The 19,171-nt window shown below is 43.7% G+C and overlaps 1 protein-coding gene across 2 annotated transcripts in view; it reads left to right on the top strand.

Moving 5' to 3' along the window:
* Positions 1 to 19,171, top strand: part of fah (fumarylacetoacetate hydrolase (fumarylacetoacetase)) — an 89,087-nt gene that overhangs the window by 30,479 nt on the left and 39,437 nt on the right. For both annotated transcript variants that reach the window (XM_033624559.2, XM_078162276.1), the window contains exons 5-9: positions 794 to 884; positions 2,451 to 2,548; positions 4,763 to 4,815; positions 5,029 to 5,128; positions 14,602 to 14,732. In XM_033624559.2, coding sequence (XP_033480450.1) covers positions 794 to 884; positions 2,451 to 2,548; positions 4,763 to 4,815; positions 5,029 to 5,128; positions 14,602 to 14,732 — 473 coding nt within the window. The remainder of the gene's footprint in view (positions 1 to 793; positions 885 to 2,450; positions 2,549 to 4,762; positions 4,816 to 5,028; positions 5,129 to 14,601; positions 14,733 to 19,171) is intronic.

Below are 19,171 nucleotides of genomic sequence, written 5' to 3'. Positions count from 1 at the left end.
AGGCTCTTCGGGCGGGGGGGGGGGGGGGGTTAAACTCCTGCATTAGTTTGAGTCAGTGCTGATTTTTGTTTGAAGGACTTGCCTCTCTGTCTATCATCCAGAGATTGTTTAATGTGGCTGTTTTACATCACTCTTCTTAATGTGAACAGTCCCAGAGGGTATAAATTCAGCAGGAACAGCTGACACTCCCCTCTAGTTTTTCAAAGCCCCACTTAAGTCCTTCTCACTTTGATAACTTTACATTATTGTTCTCTAAATTTCAGAAAGTGAGGTAGTGGTATGCTGGATGACTGTCTTTATCATATTAAACTCATAAAAAAAAGCAGTTGCCCTTGGAGAAAAGGGCCAGCACATGTCAGGATTGGGTGACTCCCCCTATCAAGTTTATAAAATGTTTGCATGACTCCTGTTTACACTTGTACACCCTGATGAAGACCTTAGGTTCGAAACTGGTCAGTGTTTTAATGTTAACAGTCTTTATAACTTAATTCTAGTACATTTGCTCATGCTCCATGCATGAGTGCCTGAACTCCAAACTTGTTCTAAACAGTGTGTTCTAAACAGCTTGCTTACTTGCAAAGTAGATAAATGCAGGAAATGGCATTGACACATGAAACAGATTTGAGGCACATCAACACCAGGGGGCACTGTTTTACAAAATATTACATCACTATTACTAATAACTTGGTACACTCAGTCAGGTTTGTGCTGATAGATTTTACTGCAATAAAAGAAGGGTAAAGACAATTGATGTGGATATTTCCTCCAGTTTCTCAGTCACCTGTTTTCACAGGTGATTACACTGACTTCTACTCCTCCAGAGATCATGCCACCAATGTTGGCATCATGTTCCGAGGGAAGGAGAATGCTCTGATGCCAAACTGGTATGTTATCAATCAAACCAGCAGACACTACTGTTGGTAGAATGAATCAAAGGTCTGGTACATTCCCAGTATTTGGCAGATATTGACAGACAACTTGAAACAAACTCTGTTCTCTGCAAACAGTGATATGTGGAAGGACACTAAAAGGCTTCTCTAACTGATTTGGGCCCCAAAACATCAGCATGCATTTAATCACAGCAGCAGAGCGCTGGGAGCGTCCTTGCAACACGTCTTAGTCAATGCTAAGCTGACTGGGGCATCTCTGTCTCCCTTTGATGGCAGACTGTTCCCCATGTCAAATTTCAGGGATCAGGATCTGTTTAGCAATACTTCTATTATGATAGATCAAATGTGTTTGAATCTGTGCATTATAGATAGGAGGACCATGATATATTGGGTTACGCTGTCTTCATTCAAGTTATTTGGTTTTATCTAATCATATTTTTCAGCTGCAGTAAGTTTCAATCAATCAATCAATCAATTTTATTTATAAAGCCCAATATCACAAATTACAATTTGCCTCACAGGGCTATACAGCATACGACATCCCTCTGTCCTTATGACCCTCACAGCGGATAAGGAAAAACTCCCCCAAAAAAACCCTTTAACGGGGGAAAAAACGGTAGAAACCTCAGGAAGAGCAACTGAGGAGGGATCCCTCTTCCAGGACAGACAGACGTGCAATAGATGTCGTACAGAACAGATCAGCATAATAAATTAACAGTAATCTGCATGGCAGACAGTGATTAAAAAACAGAAACTCAGTAATGTACTTATTTGCCTGCTTTAGTAATTTAGATCACCTGGCCAGTACTGGGAAATCTTCATGTGCTTATTGTCACTATAACGCAGAGGTGTCAAACTCATTTTAGTTCACGGGCCACATACAGTCTGATTCAATCACAGGTGGGCCAGACCAGTAAAACCATTGCATAATATCCTATAAATAACAAACACCTCCAAATCTTTCCATTTTTGCTTAAAGTACAGTAAAAAAACGCTAATCCATTTATAAAACAGATGACAAACAGCCTGTGATGTCTTCAGAAGGATAAATGCAATTTCAAGAAAACGTCTCAGTTTTTCCACAGTCAGTCGACATCTCACTGTCATTACATGTGAATTTTTCTATACATTTCCATTCCTGTGTAGTACTACAGACATCACCAGACCAAACTAAAGTTAAAGAAAAGAACTGGAAAAAGGTGGAAAAGCCTCTGAAGCAGCATTTTACATGAAGAAACCTACTCACTGTTTAACTTGCTCCTGAAACATGGCAACCTTCACAAGTGCAACACTATTAGTTGTACAAAATCATCCAGTGGGCCAGATTGGACCCTTTGGTGGGCCAATTCTGGCCCCCGGGCCATATTTTTGACACCGCTGCTATAACGTAACTGAACTGAATGGTTTTACAGATGCTCTAATTACAACATAAATACTTCTACAGTGAAAATATCATTGTTGGATGGGAAAATCCGATTCCTATTCAATATGCACAATTATAGATTATTATTTTCCCACTGTGGTCACTGTTGTGCTAACATTCAGCATGGTGTTATGCAGGTTGAGGCTTCCAGTGGGATACCATGGTAGAGCATCCTCTGTGGTTGTTTCTGGGACCCCCATCCGTCGCCCCTCAGGCCAGATGAGACCTGACCAGAGTAAGATCTTACCTTCACCAGTGTTGGACTATACTATACTATTCATATCACTTATGTAGGAGTAAAAAAACAAGAACTTCAAGACCGGTGTTAACCATCCTTGCTTGCACTAAAATAGTAGGCTACTTTATCGCATTGCATTGCTATAACATTGTCAGACTTACAATGGACAGTTTCAAAAATCATCTTGAGCCTCAAGCCAAGCTGAGGAGCATGCTACAGAAATCCAGGAAGATAACTTCTTTCTAACTCCACACCTCAAGATGTTTTTTTTTTACACAAGTCGTCAGCTCCAACCAATGCTACATCTGGTGACATAACTTTACTTTGGGCAATTTATCAGATTTCATGCAGCTCCTTCTGGATTCACAGGAGGCTTTATATACTGTACCTGTGTTCAACATCTGTAAACACACTTTGATATGTAAAATAGGTGGAGTCTGACTTTATTCTTTAAATAAAGAATCTTGATGAATTTGTTTCCTATATCAAGGGAATGAAAACTGTACTAATCTTTGGAACAGTTACATCAGAGTAGCAGTAATAGTACAAGCTTTAAATAGAGATGATAGGTACACAGTTCATGGCAGGGACCAACATGTTCTCTTTCCAAGTCGTCACATGTAGCCACTTTGTCAGTGGGCTTTCACATCTACATATTACGCACTAGGTATCCTCTTGCATCTGCTGTTGACGTTCCGGGATGCTGCTACCAACGCCGGGAACACAACAAAAGCACATGGTTAGGTTAAGGCAACAAAGGCATGCAGTTAGGTTTAGGCAACAAAAGCACATGGTCACGTTTAGGCAACAAAAGCACATGGTAAGGTTTTGTTAACAAAAGCATGTGGTTAGGTTAAGGCAACAAAAGGGCAAGGTTAGGTTTAGAAAAAAAACATCATGGTTTGGCTTTCCATTCACATGGGAAGCAAACACTGGGCTCCCGGGTGAAAGTCCAGTGTCGCTTTTGGCATCAGGGAGACACACATATTGTCTCCATAGAGGTAGTAGTTTTAAGTCCACACAGACTCCAGCCTGCACTCAACATCTATGTCCACAGAAACAGCCGTCTGTCTGCAGCGAGAGGACAGTGGCCGGTCAAACTGCCTTCACCAGGCTGACTGATAGCAGACATTTACTGACCCAAATTTTTTATGTCAGTGCAACAGGAAGAAATCGACAGTGTTCATAATAATAAATTCATTGATTTTATTTCCCAGCCCACTGTAGCAAGTGAGGGGAATCTGCCACTCATAGACAGACTGGGGGTTGAGTATACAGTTAATGAGTTAAAAACACTTACACAGCAGATATCTGTGTGATTTTAAACAGCTGTCTGTGCAGATTACAGGCTGTAAAAATAAAAGTGGGTCTCTAGTTACAGTGGAGATAACTGAAAACTTTTGCCGAAGCGTAGATTGAAAAAGTCATGCTGCTCTTAAGTTTCTGTCCCACAACACTTTTCAAAAGTGTCCGACTGGCTCCTCCAGTCTGCATGTTGATGTATCCTTGAGCAAGATACTGAACCCAAATTGCTCTCTGGCTGTTCCATTGGTGTGTGAGTGTGTTAAAAAAAAAAGAGTAGCAGGTGGCATCTTGTTTGGTAGCCTCGGCCACCAGTGTGTGAATGTGACTCATAGTGTAAAAAGCGCTTTGAGTGGTCGGATGACTAGAAAGGAGCTACGTAAGTGCAGGTCCATTTACCATAAATCAGCCTTTACTGCCCCAAGCGAAGCAGTTCAAGTATCCTGGGATCTTGCTTATGAGTGACAGTATAATGGAGCAGGGTGTTGGTGGTTGTTGTTGATGTTGATGCTGCTGCACCAGAACGTCGTGGTGAAGAGGGAGCTGAGCCAGAAGGCAAGCTTTCGATTTATTGGTCCATCTACGTCCCAACCCTCACCTATGGTCATGAGCTTTGGGTAGTGACTGAAAGAATGAGATCACTGATATAAGCAACAGAAATGAGTTTCCTCTGTAGGGTGGCTGGGCTCAGCCTGAGTGATAGGTTGGGGAGCTCAGACGTTCGGAGGCAGCTTGGAGTAAAGACACTGCTTCACTGCGTCGAAAGAGGCCAGTTGAGGTGGTTCGGGTATCTGCTGAGGATGCCTCCTTGGTGCCACTGGGCATCTCCATATATATATATATATTTCCATATATGTAGATATATATTACAGCTGGTGGTAATTTTGTTTGTCTTTTCCTCTCTCTTAGCAAAACCTCCAGTGTTTGGCCAGTCTAAACAGTTGGACATTGAGCTGGAGATGGTGATTACAGTGTTTACTTACTTACTTACCTAATCCCCTGTATTTTTGTAATGTTTGAATAGATGTTGAAATAACATCATTTCAACATCTAAGCTGCCTGGGGAAAAAGTCAGATATGCCCTTCTCTGTTGTCTTTTTTCAGTCTATAAGATATTCAATATTGCACAATATCAGTGTTTCACTGCTGTTACATTTATTCTCTACTGTGATTAGGCCTTCTTTGTTGGAGGAGGGAATCAGCTTGGGGAGCCCATTCCCATCAAGAAGGCCCATGAACACATCTTTGGCATGGTACTCATGAATGACTGGAGTGGTAAGAGCCTCTGCACAACACATCACAGCAGCATCACCCCTATGTGCCGTTGTAGATGGTTTTATGGTTCCTGACCAAAATGTCCTGGAAAGCAGATATGTAACTTATAGGACTAATGTTAATACTAGTAAAGCTGGAGAGACTGTTCTGATTCAGTGATTAAGCTGATGGTACGCTGCCAAATCAACATCTCTAATTCACAGTGGTACTTCACTTAGAAGCACACTTGTTCCTTAATTTAGCCCTGTATACATGTTCAGATTAAATCAGATGGAATTTATTTTAGATTAAATGGGAGAATCTGTCCTCATCAAAACATGAGTGCGTAAGTGGTACTGATTCAGCTGGAAACCTCTGCAGAGAGAGAACATTCACGGTGTTGTTGCTCTTTCAATGTCATTGTCTTTAATATTTCCTCTGTACCCCTGCCCCAGTCATACTTTAGCCTACCAATCAGTGTCCTTCATTTCTGCCAGCAGATGTATATTTAAACCAGCATTACAATAATTAATCCAAATGCTAATATTTGAGTCTTTCTCAATCACTTGCACTTTTGCAACCTGCACACTTTCTGTGTGATCAGGGTCTTAGGCCCTGTCCAAATACCCGCACTTGCACCCTTGTGCCCCTTAATTGCGCGCTCCCGCTAAGGGGCGCAAGTGTGTAGGGTGTCCAAATTGTCTTCTGTTGTTATCAAGGGGTGCAAACCTGCGCCCTTAATGCACCCCTTCCAAAAGTGCGCATCAGACCTCACTTCGCTGAAGGATTTTACCCAGAATCCTCCGTAGTGTCATGACGCCGTAACACTGCACAGGTGGCCGGTACAACTCACCATCTTCAAACGGTAACTGACGTGTCCACGAGCCGTTAACTCCGACTGACAACAACCGTTAGAGGAACATAACGTCTAACAACACGCTGTGTGGACTTAATAATACATGACAGGGTGTTAATAATGAAATAATATACAGTTTACAGTTGACTGGAGGTTTGTATGACAGTCCACATCACTTTACAGTTTTGACTGTGTCTTTAATTATTATTATTTTATTACCGTATGTCTTTATAGTTTATTTTATATCACAATTTACCACAATTTATCCAAGCAAAAAACGTTTTAATAGTAATAACGGTAATCTAGGCTACGTTAACGGTAGAGTAAAAAAAGATGTTACAGCTAATATACACATTATTAACAGGTAAATTCAAGAGTAAAATTTAATTTAATTTACCTGTTGGTTGGGCATCAGCATCAATACTTGGATCTGATGTAGATGCCGCCTTCTCCTGCGGCTCCTAATCCTCCTCATCATTCGCTGATTGTATCTATTTATCATTTGCAGCAGCAGTGCTGCGAACAACGTTATTTCCTCTAACGCCATGTTTCGTCTCCTAGGAGACGGACCAGCTGGACCCAAACGGAAGTGACGTGTACTCAACTGTCCCAATTCTCCTTTTTAAACAGCATCGATCCCTTGCGCACTTACGCCCCTAACTGCACTTTTGGCAAGTGCACTTCAGGGAAGACCTCAGGGCGCAAGTGCGGGTATTTGGACAGGGCCTTACTCACTAAAAATATTACTCTGCCATTTCCATGGCAACATTGTTGCTTTGGTACATACTGGACACACACATGTTCTATATGTGTTCATGTATTTGGGCTAAAATCTATAGAAAAAACTTGAAACAATCTTGAAATTATATAGCCTAATTTGTGAATATAAGCACACTGTAAGTCAGCATTTATGAAACTAATAAATCTGAAACATTTTACTTTTTTATTTCAAATGACCTGAAAGCTGATTAGCAAATAGCCACCTAAAAATAGGTTATTAGGATCCTATAACCAAATGATGTGCAAAAAGGTCTTCATAGGTTGTTTCTGCACCTGTGACATTTATAAAATAATTAACTTCAACAGTTTCAGAACTTTCACCATAATTAGTCTTTTTTTATTTTTTCCATCCATGCATTTTTTATCTTCTTATCCGGGGCCGGGTTGCGATCGCAGCAGGCCAAGCAAAACACCCCAGATGTCCCTCTCCCCAGCAATGCTTTCCAGCTCCTCCTGGGGCACCCCATGGCGTTCCCAGGCCAGATGAGATATGTGATCACTCCAGCGTGTTCTGGGTCTGCCTCAGGGCCTCCTACCAGTAGGACCTGCCCAGAGCACCTAACAGGAGGTGCCCAGGAGGCATCCTGATCAGATGCTGGAACCACCTCAACTGACCCCTTCAGACACGAAGGAGCAGTGCCTTTACTTCAAGCACCCTCTGGATGTCCGAGCTCCTTACCCTATCTCTAAGGCTGAGCCCAGCCACCCCACGGAGGAAACTCATTTCAACTGTTTGTATCTGCGATCTCATTCTTTCGGTCACTACCCAGAGCTCATGACCATAGGTGAGGGTTGGAACATAAATGGACCAGCATATCGAAATCTTTGCGTTCCGGCTCAACTCTCTCTTCACCTCAACAGGCTGGTGCAGCGCCCTCATCACTGCAGAAGCTGCACCAAACTGCTGGTCCATCCCACGCTCCATTCTATCCTCACTCATGAACAAGACCCCGAGATACTTGAACTCCCTTGCTTGAGGTAGTAAGTCTCTCCCAACCCAGAGGGGAGCAATCCACCAGTTTCTAGCAGAGGACCATGGCCTTAGATTGTGAGACGCTGACTCTCATCCCAATCGCTTCACACTTGGCTGCTAACCGCCCCAGTGCATGCTGGAGGTCACAGTGTGATGAGGCCAACAGAACCACATCATCTGCAAAAAGCAGAGATGCAATTCTGAGGTCCCCAAACTGGACCTCTTCCTCCCCATGACTACACCTCGAGATCCTGTCCATGAATGTCACACACAGGATCAGTGACAAGGGACAACCCTGACGGTGGCCAACACCCACTGAGAACGTGTTTGACTTTACGCTGAGTATGCAGATGCAGTGCTCACTTTGGTTACACAGGGACTGGATGGCTCATAGCAGCAACTCCAGTACCCCAAAATCCCACAGTACCCCCCACAAGACTCTCCATGGGACAAGGTTGTAGGCCTTCTCCGAGTCTACAAAACACATATAGACTGGATGGGCCAACTCCCACGACCCCTCCAGAGGCCTCGCAATGGTAAAGAGCTGGTCCACTGTTTCACAGCCAGGACGGAGTCTGCATTACTACTCCTGAGTTTCGATAACTGGTAGGAGCCTCCTTTCCAGCACCACAGAGTAAACTTTGGCTGAAGGCTTAACAGTGTGATACCCTGATACAACACACCCTCCGGTCCCCTTTTTTGAAAATGGGGACCACCACCCAGTCTGCCACTCCACAGGCACCATACCTGACTGCCACGTGACACTGAAAAGGTGTGTCAGCCAAAGATAGCCCAACAATGTCCAGAACCTTTAGCATCTCAGAGTGAATCTCAATCACGCCCGGCACCTTGCCACTAAGGAGCTTTTTGACTACCTCAGCAACCTCTGCCAGGGATATGGGCAAGAGTTCCCCCGAGTCCTCAGGCTCTGCCTCCTCCACGGAGATTGTGACAGCCGAGTTTAGGAGTTCCTCAAGTGCTCCTTCAAGGGCTTGATGAAATCTCCAGTTCAGGTCAGCAGTTCTCCTTCTCTGTTGAGCACAGCCTAAGACAAGCCCTGCTTTCCCTTCCTTAGAAGTTCCCTTACCAGATATTCCCAGTTCACCCTCACTATACGTTTAGGTTCACCAGGTCTGTCTGGCACCCTTTATCCAACTCATCACCAGGTGGTGATCAGTTGACAGCTCTGCTCATTTCTTCACCGTAGTGTCCATGACACAAAGTCGTTGAACTTTGGCCTAGGGTGTTCTGGTACCAGGTACATTTATGAACCTCCCTGTGCTCGAACATGGTGTTCGTTATGGCCAATCCATGACTAGCACAGAAGTCTAATAACAAAACACCACTCGGGTTCAGGTCAGGCAGGCCGTTCCTCCCAATTACCCCCCTCCAGGTTTCTCTATCATTGCTCACGTGAGTGTTGATTTTCTTCAGAAGAACGATGGAGCCCCAGCTGGCACCCATTCCAGGACACCACTCAGAGATTCCGTGAAGGCCAGTTACTCCGTACCGCTGTGCGGTGCATACACACAAACAGTTAGAGACCTTCTTTTAGTGACCTGCAATCGCATCAAGGCAATCCTCTTGCTCTCTACAGAGATCTCCTACACAGCGGCGCTCAGCCGGGGACTTGTGAGAATCCCCACACCCACCCGGTGCCTCTCACCCTGGGCAACTCTGGAGTCTAGCCCCTCTCCGGGAGTTTGGTTTCAGAACCAGTGCCAACGGTGTTGGAAGGGGGGGACCAGAGGGCCATTGGCCCCCCACCTTTACCCTCCTGCCACATTATTTTTAAGCCGAATCAAAGGTCCCTATATTACATTACTTACGGTAAAAAAGACTTTCACTCTTCACTTCCATTCATATGTTAGGTAAAATACAGAGAGGGGCCATAGAGAAAAAGATACAGCCTCCAGCAGGCACTCAATTGTGCGCACGGACTCCTTCCTGCCTGTTACTGCCTCACCAGCCCGGTAAAGCCTCGAGCATCCTCGGCAGGCTCCGGGTAGACTCTCAGCCATCTGGCTCTATCCAACAGCACCTAGCAATAATCCCCACTAACCCTGGCACCGTATTGTAAGAACTCCCCAGTTATAAAAAATAGAAATAAATCAAAAAGCGAGCCAAATTGTAGGCCTGTCTGGTTCGCAATCAAACATTTCTAGCTCTGGTGTGTTTTATTTTTTTCTCAATGACCCCTCTGCGGCTCCGTAGTACACAAACATAAAACAAGAGAAGAAGAGAGTACTTACATTTTTAATCCAATAAGAGCACATCACACAATTCAAAAAACAATAAAATCATTTAATCACTACACTGTGTGACGTTATGTTGCCTGTTTGAACTGCTGTAGCTGCAACAGACTGCGTAACCTACTTCTGCAAACATGTCAAAAGAACCGGTGAATAAGAAAACAAAACACTTCCAAACAAAATTGAACTTCAGCACGAAAAATGCTACATCAATTTCCACAACTTTGTCGGAGCCTGGATCTTCAACTCAACCAGCAGAAGAACCCCAAAGCAGCAGCTCTGTTCCCGCTGAGACTACCACCGGAGTCAGCAATGAACCCAGCCAGGCTGGTTCCGACTGCGTGGAGGATTGTTGCCAGGACATCGAGACGGGTAAAGCTGCACAGCTAATCATAGACAAAAAATGAGACCGCTAGATCGTTTGGCCAAAGAGAGAGGTACTTTAATGCAGACTGGTACAAAAACAGAGCGTGGTTAGTCCTGTGCAAAACCACTAAGTGAGCCTTCTGCGAAATATGCAGATTTGCTGCTGTCAAACAGCTTGTTACTTTCTCCAAATTTGGTCTGGTTTTTAATTGTTTTTAATGGCGGAATGCCATTGAATATGGACTTTACAATGCGCCTGAGTGATCGGAAATGTCTAGCATCCTCTGGCATCCAGTGACACAGTGCTACTATCTTAAAAATACATGTGAAGTTTGTAGTAGCTAAATTTGTATATTAAAAAAAATATTGTTTTCAGCAGATCTCTTAGTCATAAAAAGACTGAGCAAGCTAAGCAGTTTTGTGTTTATGTATGGGGTATTTATTGAGTTTGAGGGAAACCCCAACTATCCCAGTTTCGTTGTGCTGTGATACACAAGTATGACTTTACAATGACAATAAAGATTTATCTTATCTTGTCTTATCATATCTCTAGAAGGTATTAAGGTCATGTTGACTGGCAGCCTCAAGAGGGACCAGAGAATTTGTCTGTTGCTGGACGTTGCCTTGGATCAGCCTACTAGTAGTAAACTAGGTTTCATTACATGTAGGAGTCTGCTATGTGACTGATTCCTTTCCAGTTATTAGTCAGATGCCATGTATTTCCATGGAAACAGAAACAACAGTTGCAAAAAGTTTTTAATTTTAGAGCTCATTCCCTCTCAACACAAATACATGTTGATTCTATATTTTATTTTGTTGATAACAGTAATAAAATCACAATATTACATGAGAGGGTGTGCTCTAACGTCACTTAAGTGATGCTTACCGACCTCGGCATCACTGTCATGCCACAAATGACATTAAACCACACCCTCTCATGAAATATTGCTTGATTAAAGCAAGGCTTCTGGTTCTGCAGTTGGCAGCTTATACTCAAGTTGCACTGGAGCTGCACATAAATACATTTCCAAATTGACTTGCAGCTCACCCTCATTTACATAACTTGGACTTGAGAAACTGATGTGAAATTGAACAGATAGAAAGTAACCACAAGCTTAACTGTTGGCCAGATTTTCATTGAGTCAGTGCACTTGTTGATCCACACTAAATATGGTACAAATCAGGTCTATGGTTTAGGAGGAGATGTCAAAAATATTGTCTTCAAAAATTAAAACTGGTGGAAAATCTGGTCAGTCAGATGTCAAGATTGTGTTTTCAAAAAATTAAAAATGGTGGACAGCCTAGTCAGGTGGACTGTAGCGGTTCTTGAGGCTTTTCTATAGAGCAAATTGAGCTGTATTTAAGTTTCAAATTTTAAGTGAATCTGATGTATGTGTGACCTTAACTAAACTTTTCAGGCCTAAATCTGAAAGCAAACAGCATAATATGTTTGCAAAAATATTTCTGAGGGAAAAAAAGGTCACATACAACCAATAGGGTTTCAGCCCTTTGGGCTTGAACTATGGGCTGAAATGTGTGTGATCACCGGCAATTGGTGCACAATGCATGCCGGTTAGTTTTGTGTCCGACTTCATCCCGACTTGCTCTGACGTATTACAAAAGTGGACGGCGATAAAACCGCGAGAGCGAAGCAGCTGCAGTTTTTAGAGCCAGGCGCTGCAGTTGCTCTCCACTGACTGCACCACCTGACTCTCACCTGATCTAACAGCTGATTGGTTTAGATGTCGACGCAACAATATGACATTTTAGATAAACTACTCATTTTTGTTGAATTTTAGAGATTAAGATTGTATTTGTCTGATTTGAAGGTTTATTCTGTGAACAGAAAACGTTGTGTGACTGATGGTGAAGTTTAGTTGTCAGAGACTAAATACATTCATCATAAACTGTACAGAGTCTACTGTATATTAACACTGGACTTTTTTAATTATTGAAGTATTTAGCAACACAGAGACTTGTGGTCAGTGGGATGTGAGGATTCTTAAAATAACATCAGATGTGAAGCCCTGACTGTATCTGACTGAGCCTTAATGAAAGCTGTTGTCTTGTATTTTTTTTCCTCTGAAAATATTAACCTTATAGTCAAACACAGTTTATTCAGCCTGTGTAGTTGAGGGGACAGGTCAAACTGATATGATGCTGATTTACAGGAGAATTCATATCAAATGGAGGATAAACCATGAACATAAACTACAGATCACCTGTAAAGCATTTTAATAAATGAATCTATCATAATTAGCTAAAACAACTGGAGACTAAAAACAAACTGATATATGGGTCTGATCACTTTTTTTTAATGAACTGACATCATTCCAGACAGGATGTTAGTGTGTCTGTGACTTCCTGTAGGGACTGAAGGCTGCTGGAAACTGTCGGGAAACTGTCCGACTTCATCGCAGCTTTTTGTCACCACCCCCCGCTGTAGCTGCCTGCTCTCGTCTACTTTTCAGGCGAGGCACAGTTTATCTTTAACAAGCCTATTGTCTATGGTCTATGGATCAAGGCGAGCGCTTCTTCCTACATGCTTAAAAACGTAAGTGCTGATTGGCCGAAGAGGAGTCCTGTGTATCTGCGCTCGATTGCTTTTCCTTTATCCTTAAACTACCCGGATGTCTGTCACAGTAAATTGAAATTGAATTGTGAGAACTGAATGTGAAGATATATAGAAATAAATTCAATTTCAAATTATACTATTCAGAATTAGTTTTTCAATGCAATGATTCAAATTAACAATACAATTTCAAATTATGTGATTCAAATTCAGTTTTTCAATGCAATTATTCAAGTTTAGAAATGCAAATTCAAATATAAATGATTCAAATTCAGTTTCTGGTGGCACATATTTCAGCCCATATTGAACCCCCAATAAACCAGCGCAAACTGGGTTTGAAGACTTTTAACAGGTAGAGAAGAGTGAAAAGGCAGTGAACTGACTCAGTAATGTCAGTTACACAGCCATAGCTACATATCTCAGGTTTGCCAACATTAGCTAACAATAGTCACCATACACTTATTGGTCATACCAGGCCAAGTAAGACTGTAGTAGAAACCCCCTGAATGTATTGCATTTATCAAGAGTTTGTTCTGTTGCTCTCAAAAATCAGCTTTTTTTCTCTTCTTCTTATCTCTACTAAGAGGAAAGTTGTGTTTTTTCTGCTTTTCAAAAGTTTCATGATCTGTCTGTAAAGACAAATGATTTTTGAAGTATTATGTTATGTGAACTGTTTTAATTACACAATTGCATACATATTACAAAGATATTCATCAGACATAAATTAACATATAGTAGAACAATTTTGGCAACGGGAGGTACAAACCCTATGAATTTAATCTAAATGTGTGAATGAGAGTTAGTGTATAAGTGTTTTATATTTGAAATGTTTTCCTGCACACTAAGTGAAACATTCTCCAGACTGAATATTTCAGGGACAGTCCATCACTTGTGCATGGATACTTCTGTTCAGTCGGCACCGGGTTTTATTTTTCTCACCACAGCACAGCGTGAGAGATTTTTCAGTCTGTGACATTTCTGCTGAATTTGCAGCTTGAAAGAGAACTGATGTTATTTTCATTTTGTACTTGCTGAAGTCCCCAGGAGAACAGCACGTGCAGAGTTTACCACTGGCTCTCTGTGAATTTTTGCCATTCAAAGTTTCTTCCTTACAACTGCACGCAAAGTCAAATGCTTTCATTTCTTCCCCTGCCCCTCTGTTCTCAGTGGTGCACAGTGGTTTAATTGACAAGTTATTTCTTAAAGGCTCACAGGGGTGAGGGGAGGCTTAGCCAGTGAGCTGTGTCTGTGTCTGAGGACAGATACTGAGAGAAGACTGGTTTTACAGTTCTTACAGTGGACCATTATCTCACTGTTGCTTTGTAAGCTTCACAGTGAAGGACATGTATGGGAACACAGGTGAGGACAGATACTGGTGTAACTGTGTGTAAGTTGCAAGGCATTGCTGTGAGGTGTGTCACAATGCCATACTAACTGTATACAGTACGAACTAGGGCTGCAACCAAATACATTATTCAGACACAAAAAGTGATACTCTATTTAAATACATTTCCTTGTTCTAGCATCATTAATCCTATGTATCTGCAAGGTAATGCAAAACATGAGTTAAAGACCACAGTTCCGGATAGCTTTTGTAGACTCCTTGGGCTCCTTGCTCATGCCTGGCAGTAGTTACTTACTATTATGGAACCACAACCTGCCTGCTTATGCAGTAATATTTGTGTTTATTTACAGCCAGGGACATTCAGGCATGGGAGTATGTTCCCCTTGGTCCTTTCCTGGGGAAGAACTTCGGGACAACCATCTCACCCTGGGTCATCCCAATGGAGGCACTGTTACCCTTTGCAGAGCCCAACCCCATCCAGGTTAGTACATGGATCATGACCAGGGGTGGACTGGGACAAAAAGTTGTCCCTGGAATTTGGCCCGGGCTGCCCCACCACAATCAATCACACAAATATAATTCATATTATAACGCCGGATTTCCACTGGATGCGTGTCCGTTGCGGAACGGCAGCGCTGGTTATCCGCTGCGTGCTCCGCCATCCGTCAATACCCACCGGCTGCGTTTGCTGCGCGGAGCGGTGCAGCCCCACCGGAAGACATCTCGGTGCACTGCCATGACTAACATCTCCTCGTCCATGGTGGCAACGGGGAAAAATGACGTCTGAAAACCTCTGAACTGTTGACTTCAGGCCTGCCTCTGCCCATTATGTAGTTTTCAAGGTGTAATGCAGGGAAATATGATCCACTGTGAACACTGTGTATTTTATTTTGAAAATTAACCGGATGTTTTATTTTGTTTCTGTGCATGACTTTCTGCCCCACACGATCTGCTCTGTGCTGAATTGCTGCGTTGTGCTCCGGCATCCGACAAAAATAGAAGTCCTGCGTATCTGTTGCGCAGGGCTCCGGAGTGCCGGAGCTGAGACGGAGCCGGAACGCAGCACAGCCACAGCCGGTGGAAACACACACATTGACTAGAATTGAATCCTATTGGCTCCACTGCCGTGCTGGAGCCCAGACTCAACCAACACACATCTGGTGGAAATAGGCCGTAACACATTCTTACTCTGACCACTACATTCATACGAGAAGCAAACACTGGCCTCTCTGGTGAAAGTAGATGGTTGTTTGACCCATCCACTACCCCTCCCTCCCGCGCTACCTGGACTTTTGCCCCCTTAACTTACATTGTTGCCAGGCTGCATTTCCCGCAGATGTTGCCGGGTGCCATTACAGAATAACAACGACTGGTGCAGGGTTTCTGCTACATGTAATTGATCGTGGCGCACTGCCACGGCAAAATAAAAGCCGCCACGCCTTCAGAATGCTGATTTTTTTTTTTTTTCAGATGTTAAAACAATGTAAAGTATATTGTATGAATGGATATATATACATACATATAAATATATATATATATATATATATATATATATATATATAGCTGCAGGCATCGAAGGGAAATGAAGACAGGTGAATTCAGAAGGTGTTAAGGATAGGAGTTTAGTAATTCAGTTTGTCCGTGAGGGAGAGAAACACAGAAGGGATAAGTTAGTGAGGAGGCAAGGGTGTGGCCGCCTAGAAGGTGCTTGTGATTGGGAAATGCAAGTAGATTTAGGGGGAAAGCTTGTTGTTCCCCAGGAAATAGTTTGTACCAGGCAGAGGCCTGACTTAGTGTTGTGGTCAGTGAGTCAGCGGATAGTTTATTTCATTGAGCTGACAGTTCCTTGGGAAGACTCAGTGGAAGAAGCCTATGAAAGAAAAAAGCTTAGGTATGCAGACTTAGGAGCAGAAGCTGAGCAGCGAGGATGGAAGACTAGGATTTGTCCAGTGGAAGTGGGGTGTAGGGGATTCATAGCAAGATCAGCTGTCTCGCTCCTGGGGGAACTCGGAGTGCAGGGACAGAGTTTGAGGAAGACAGTGAGGGAAATGTCAGATGAAGCAATTAAATGTAGCCAGTTTATCTATAAGAGAAGAAATAATGTCAGTTGGGGGCCAGCAGGGGGAACTACTAAACAGGGCACATAACTCCTTGAGATCAGGTGGAGAGATCCACTTCCTCTCAGGAGGAAATCCAGGAAGAGGAAGTATTTAAATGTGGGTGTGGCCTATTTGGATCCATTTTGTTTGAGGCCATGCAGCAAGGTGAGTGTGCTTGCTGATCCTGTAAGTTCATTTAGCTCCTTTTAACTTTAGCTTATATTGTAGTTATGCTATGTAACGTGTGAAATAGAGTATGGTGAATGTGCTAGGAAAGGTAGTATCAGCCCTGTTTCTACCTGGAGCTCGCATGTATGGAGCCTGGGTTTGGTTGAAGATGGCAGTGCTGTTTGGGCTGAGAAAGCCATGTGTAAGTAAGGAGGAAGTCCAGGAAGAGGAAGGTCATTTAAGTGTGGGAGTGGCCTATTTGAATCCATTTTGTTTGAGGCCATGCGGCAAGGTGAGTGTGTTTGCTGATCCTGTAAGTTTATTTAGATCCTTTAACTTTAGCTTATATTGTAGTTATGCTATGTAGCGTGTGAAATAGAGTATGGTGAATGTGCTAGGAAAGGTAGTATCAGCCCTGCTTCTACCTAGAGCTCGCATGTACGTAGCCTGGGTTTGGTTGAAGTTGGCAGTGCTGTTTGGGCTGAGAAAGCCATGTGTAAGTAAGGTAAAGGAGGTTATTGGGTTGGTGCGGGGAGGGGAGCAGTGAGACCTGGCATTAGGGGAGTGTCTCTGGGACGCTAGAGATCACTGTCTAGCCTCCTGGAGGTGTCGTGGGACCAACTAGACGAAACACTGGTGAAAGGAGGTTCCCACCCGATGACCCCAAAGACATGCTAGTTATCACTGCACACTGGTTTGTATAGTTAAGCCTTGCCATATTAGCTTATCATAGGGCTTAGGTTTTTCACTGACTGTTGATCCTTTCTCTAGAGCACAAACTTCTTGTGTTTATTTGAACACACATATATATATGTATATATAACCTATATTTGGGCACATATACTTACCATAATCAGAGTTTGAGTAATAACAAGATGGCGCCCCCAGTGTGGACGCCTGTTACAGCAGCTCCTGCTCACCGCTGAGCTTTTTTTCAATTTCTTTTCATTTAACTTTCTTATTTGGAGTTTTTTTCAGTTAGCTAGCTAGCACTTATGTTCTGTTTTGTTATGGAGATGAAGACCGCTCTCTTTATAGCGGTCTTTCTCCCATTTTGCTATAGATACGATCGTTGGCGATCCGGCGCCCAGCCGTGCCTCCATTGTTCACACCCGGGACCAGCTGTTAGCGCTGCGTCACACCGCTGTGCGGCCCGAGGAGAGGCTCGACATTCCTGGCGAGCTGCAGAGAAGGAGACAGGGATGTCGCACTGGAGTGCAGCGCCGACAACGGAGGAGACGGTACAAACCGTCTCCTCCATTGAAGGGCCATTTTCAACCATCTTCAACCTGAGCCTGAGGCTGGGGAGAGTACCACAGCTGTGGAAGACATCCTGAGTGGTACCGGTGCCCAAGACTCCGCACCCCAAGGACTTCAGCAGCTTCAGACCGGTGGCATTAACATCGCACCTCATGAAGACTCTGGAGCGCCTGGTCCTGTCTCGTCTCCGCCCCGCAGTAGGCCCTTCAATGGACCCGCTGCAGTTTGCCTACCAGCCTGGCATTGGGGTGGATGACGCCGTCATCTTCCTCCTGCATAGAGCTCTTTCCCACCTGGAGAAGCCCGGAAGCTCTGTGAGAATCATGTTCTTTGATTTCTCCAGCGCTTTCAACACCATACAGCCCGCACTTATGAGGGACAAACTGGAGCACATAGGGGTGGCTAATCACCTCACATCCTGGATCCTGGACTACCTCATGGACCGGCCACAGTATGTCAGGACCCAGGATTGTGTATCGGACTTGGTTGTCTGCAGTACGGGGCCCCGCAGGGGACAGTGCTGGCACCGTTCCTCTTCACCCTCTACACTGCAGACTTTTCATACCACAACCCCACCTGTCAAGTACCTGGGTGTTCATCTTAACAATAAACTGGACTGGACTAATCACATAACAGCACTATACAAGAAAGGCCAAAGCAGACTCTACCTGCTGAGGCGGCTCAGGTCTTTTGGAGTGCAGGGGGCGCTCCTGAAGACCTTCTTTGACACTGTGGTGGCATCAGCCATGTTTTACGGAGTAGTCTGCTGGGGCAGCAGCGTGTCGGCTGTAGATAGGAAGAGACTGGACAAGCTGATCAAGAAGGCCAGCTCTGTCGTGGGATGCTGTCTGGACTCTGTGCAGGTGGTGGGAGAAAGGGGGATGACAGCTAAGCTGTCATCTCTGAGGACTAATGACTCCCATCCTCTGCAGGAGGAGATAAAAGCTCTGGAGAGCTCCTTCAGCGATAGACTGATTCACCCAAAGTGTGTGAAGGAACGCTATCGCAGGTTCTTCCTGCATGTTTGCGTGTTTTCTGAGGAATGTCGCCCTTTGATGAAACCAGTTTGATTCGGGTACACTAGTGATGAGATTCCAGATTCCAGTCTTAATGCCAAAGTTTTGCTTCTAATTTTAACATTGGTGTTTATTAATGATATGGAGCAGTAGTTGGAGCATTGTGTGGGTTCTTTGTTTGGTTTTGGGATGAGTGTGATCAAGGCCATCTTAATATGGTGGGGAATTTTAAAATTATGGAGGATTTTGAAGATTAATTTGAAGAATAATAGTGAAAGAGGAGGCCAGAAACAAACAAACAAAAAAAACTCCAGCAGCAACCCATACAGGGGGTGGTGTGTCTTATTGTGGGGACAACTAGGTGTGAGATTGATGTT

The sequence above is a fragment of the Epinephelus lanceolatus genome, chromosome 2, assembly GCF_041903045.1.
Source record: "Epinephelus lanceolatus isolate andai-2023 chromosome 2, ASM4190304v1, whole genome shotgun sequence".
In the NCBI taxonomy this organism is placed as follows: Eukaryota; Metazoa; Chordata; class Actinopteri; order Perciformes; family Serranidae; genus Epinephelus; species Epinephelus lanceolatus.
The sequence above is the reverse complement of the archived record's forward strand: the minus strand, read 5'-3'. Positions and strand labels throughout refer to the sequence as shown.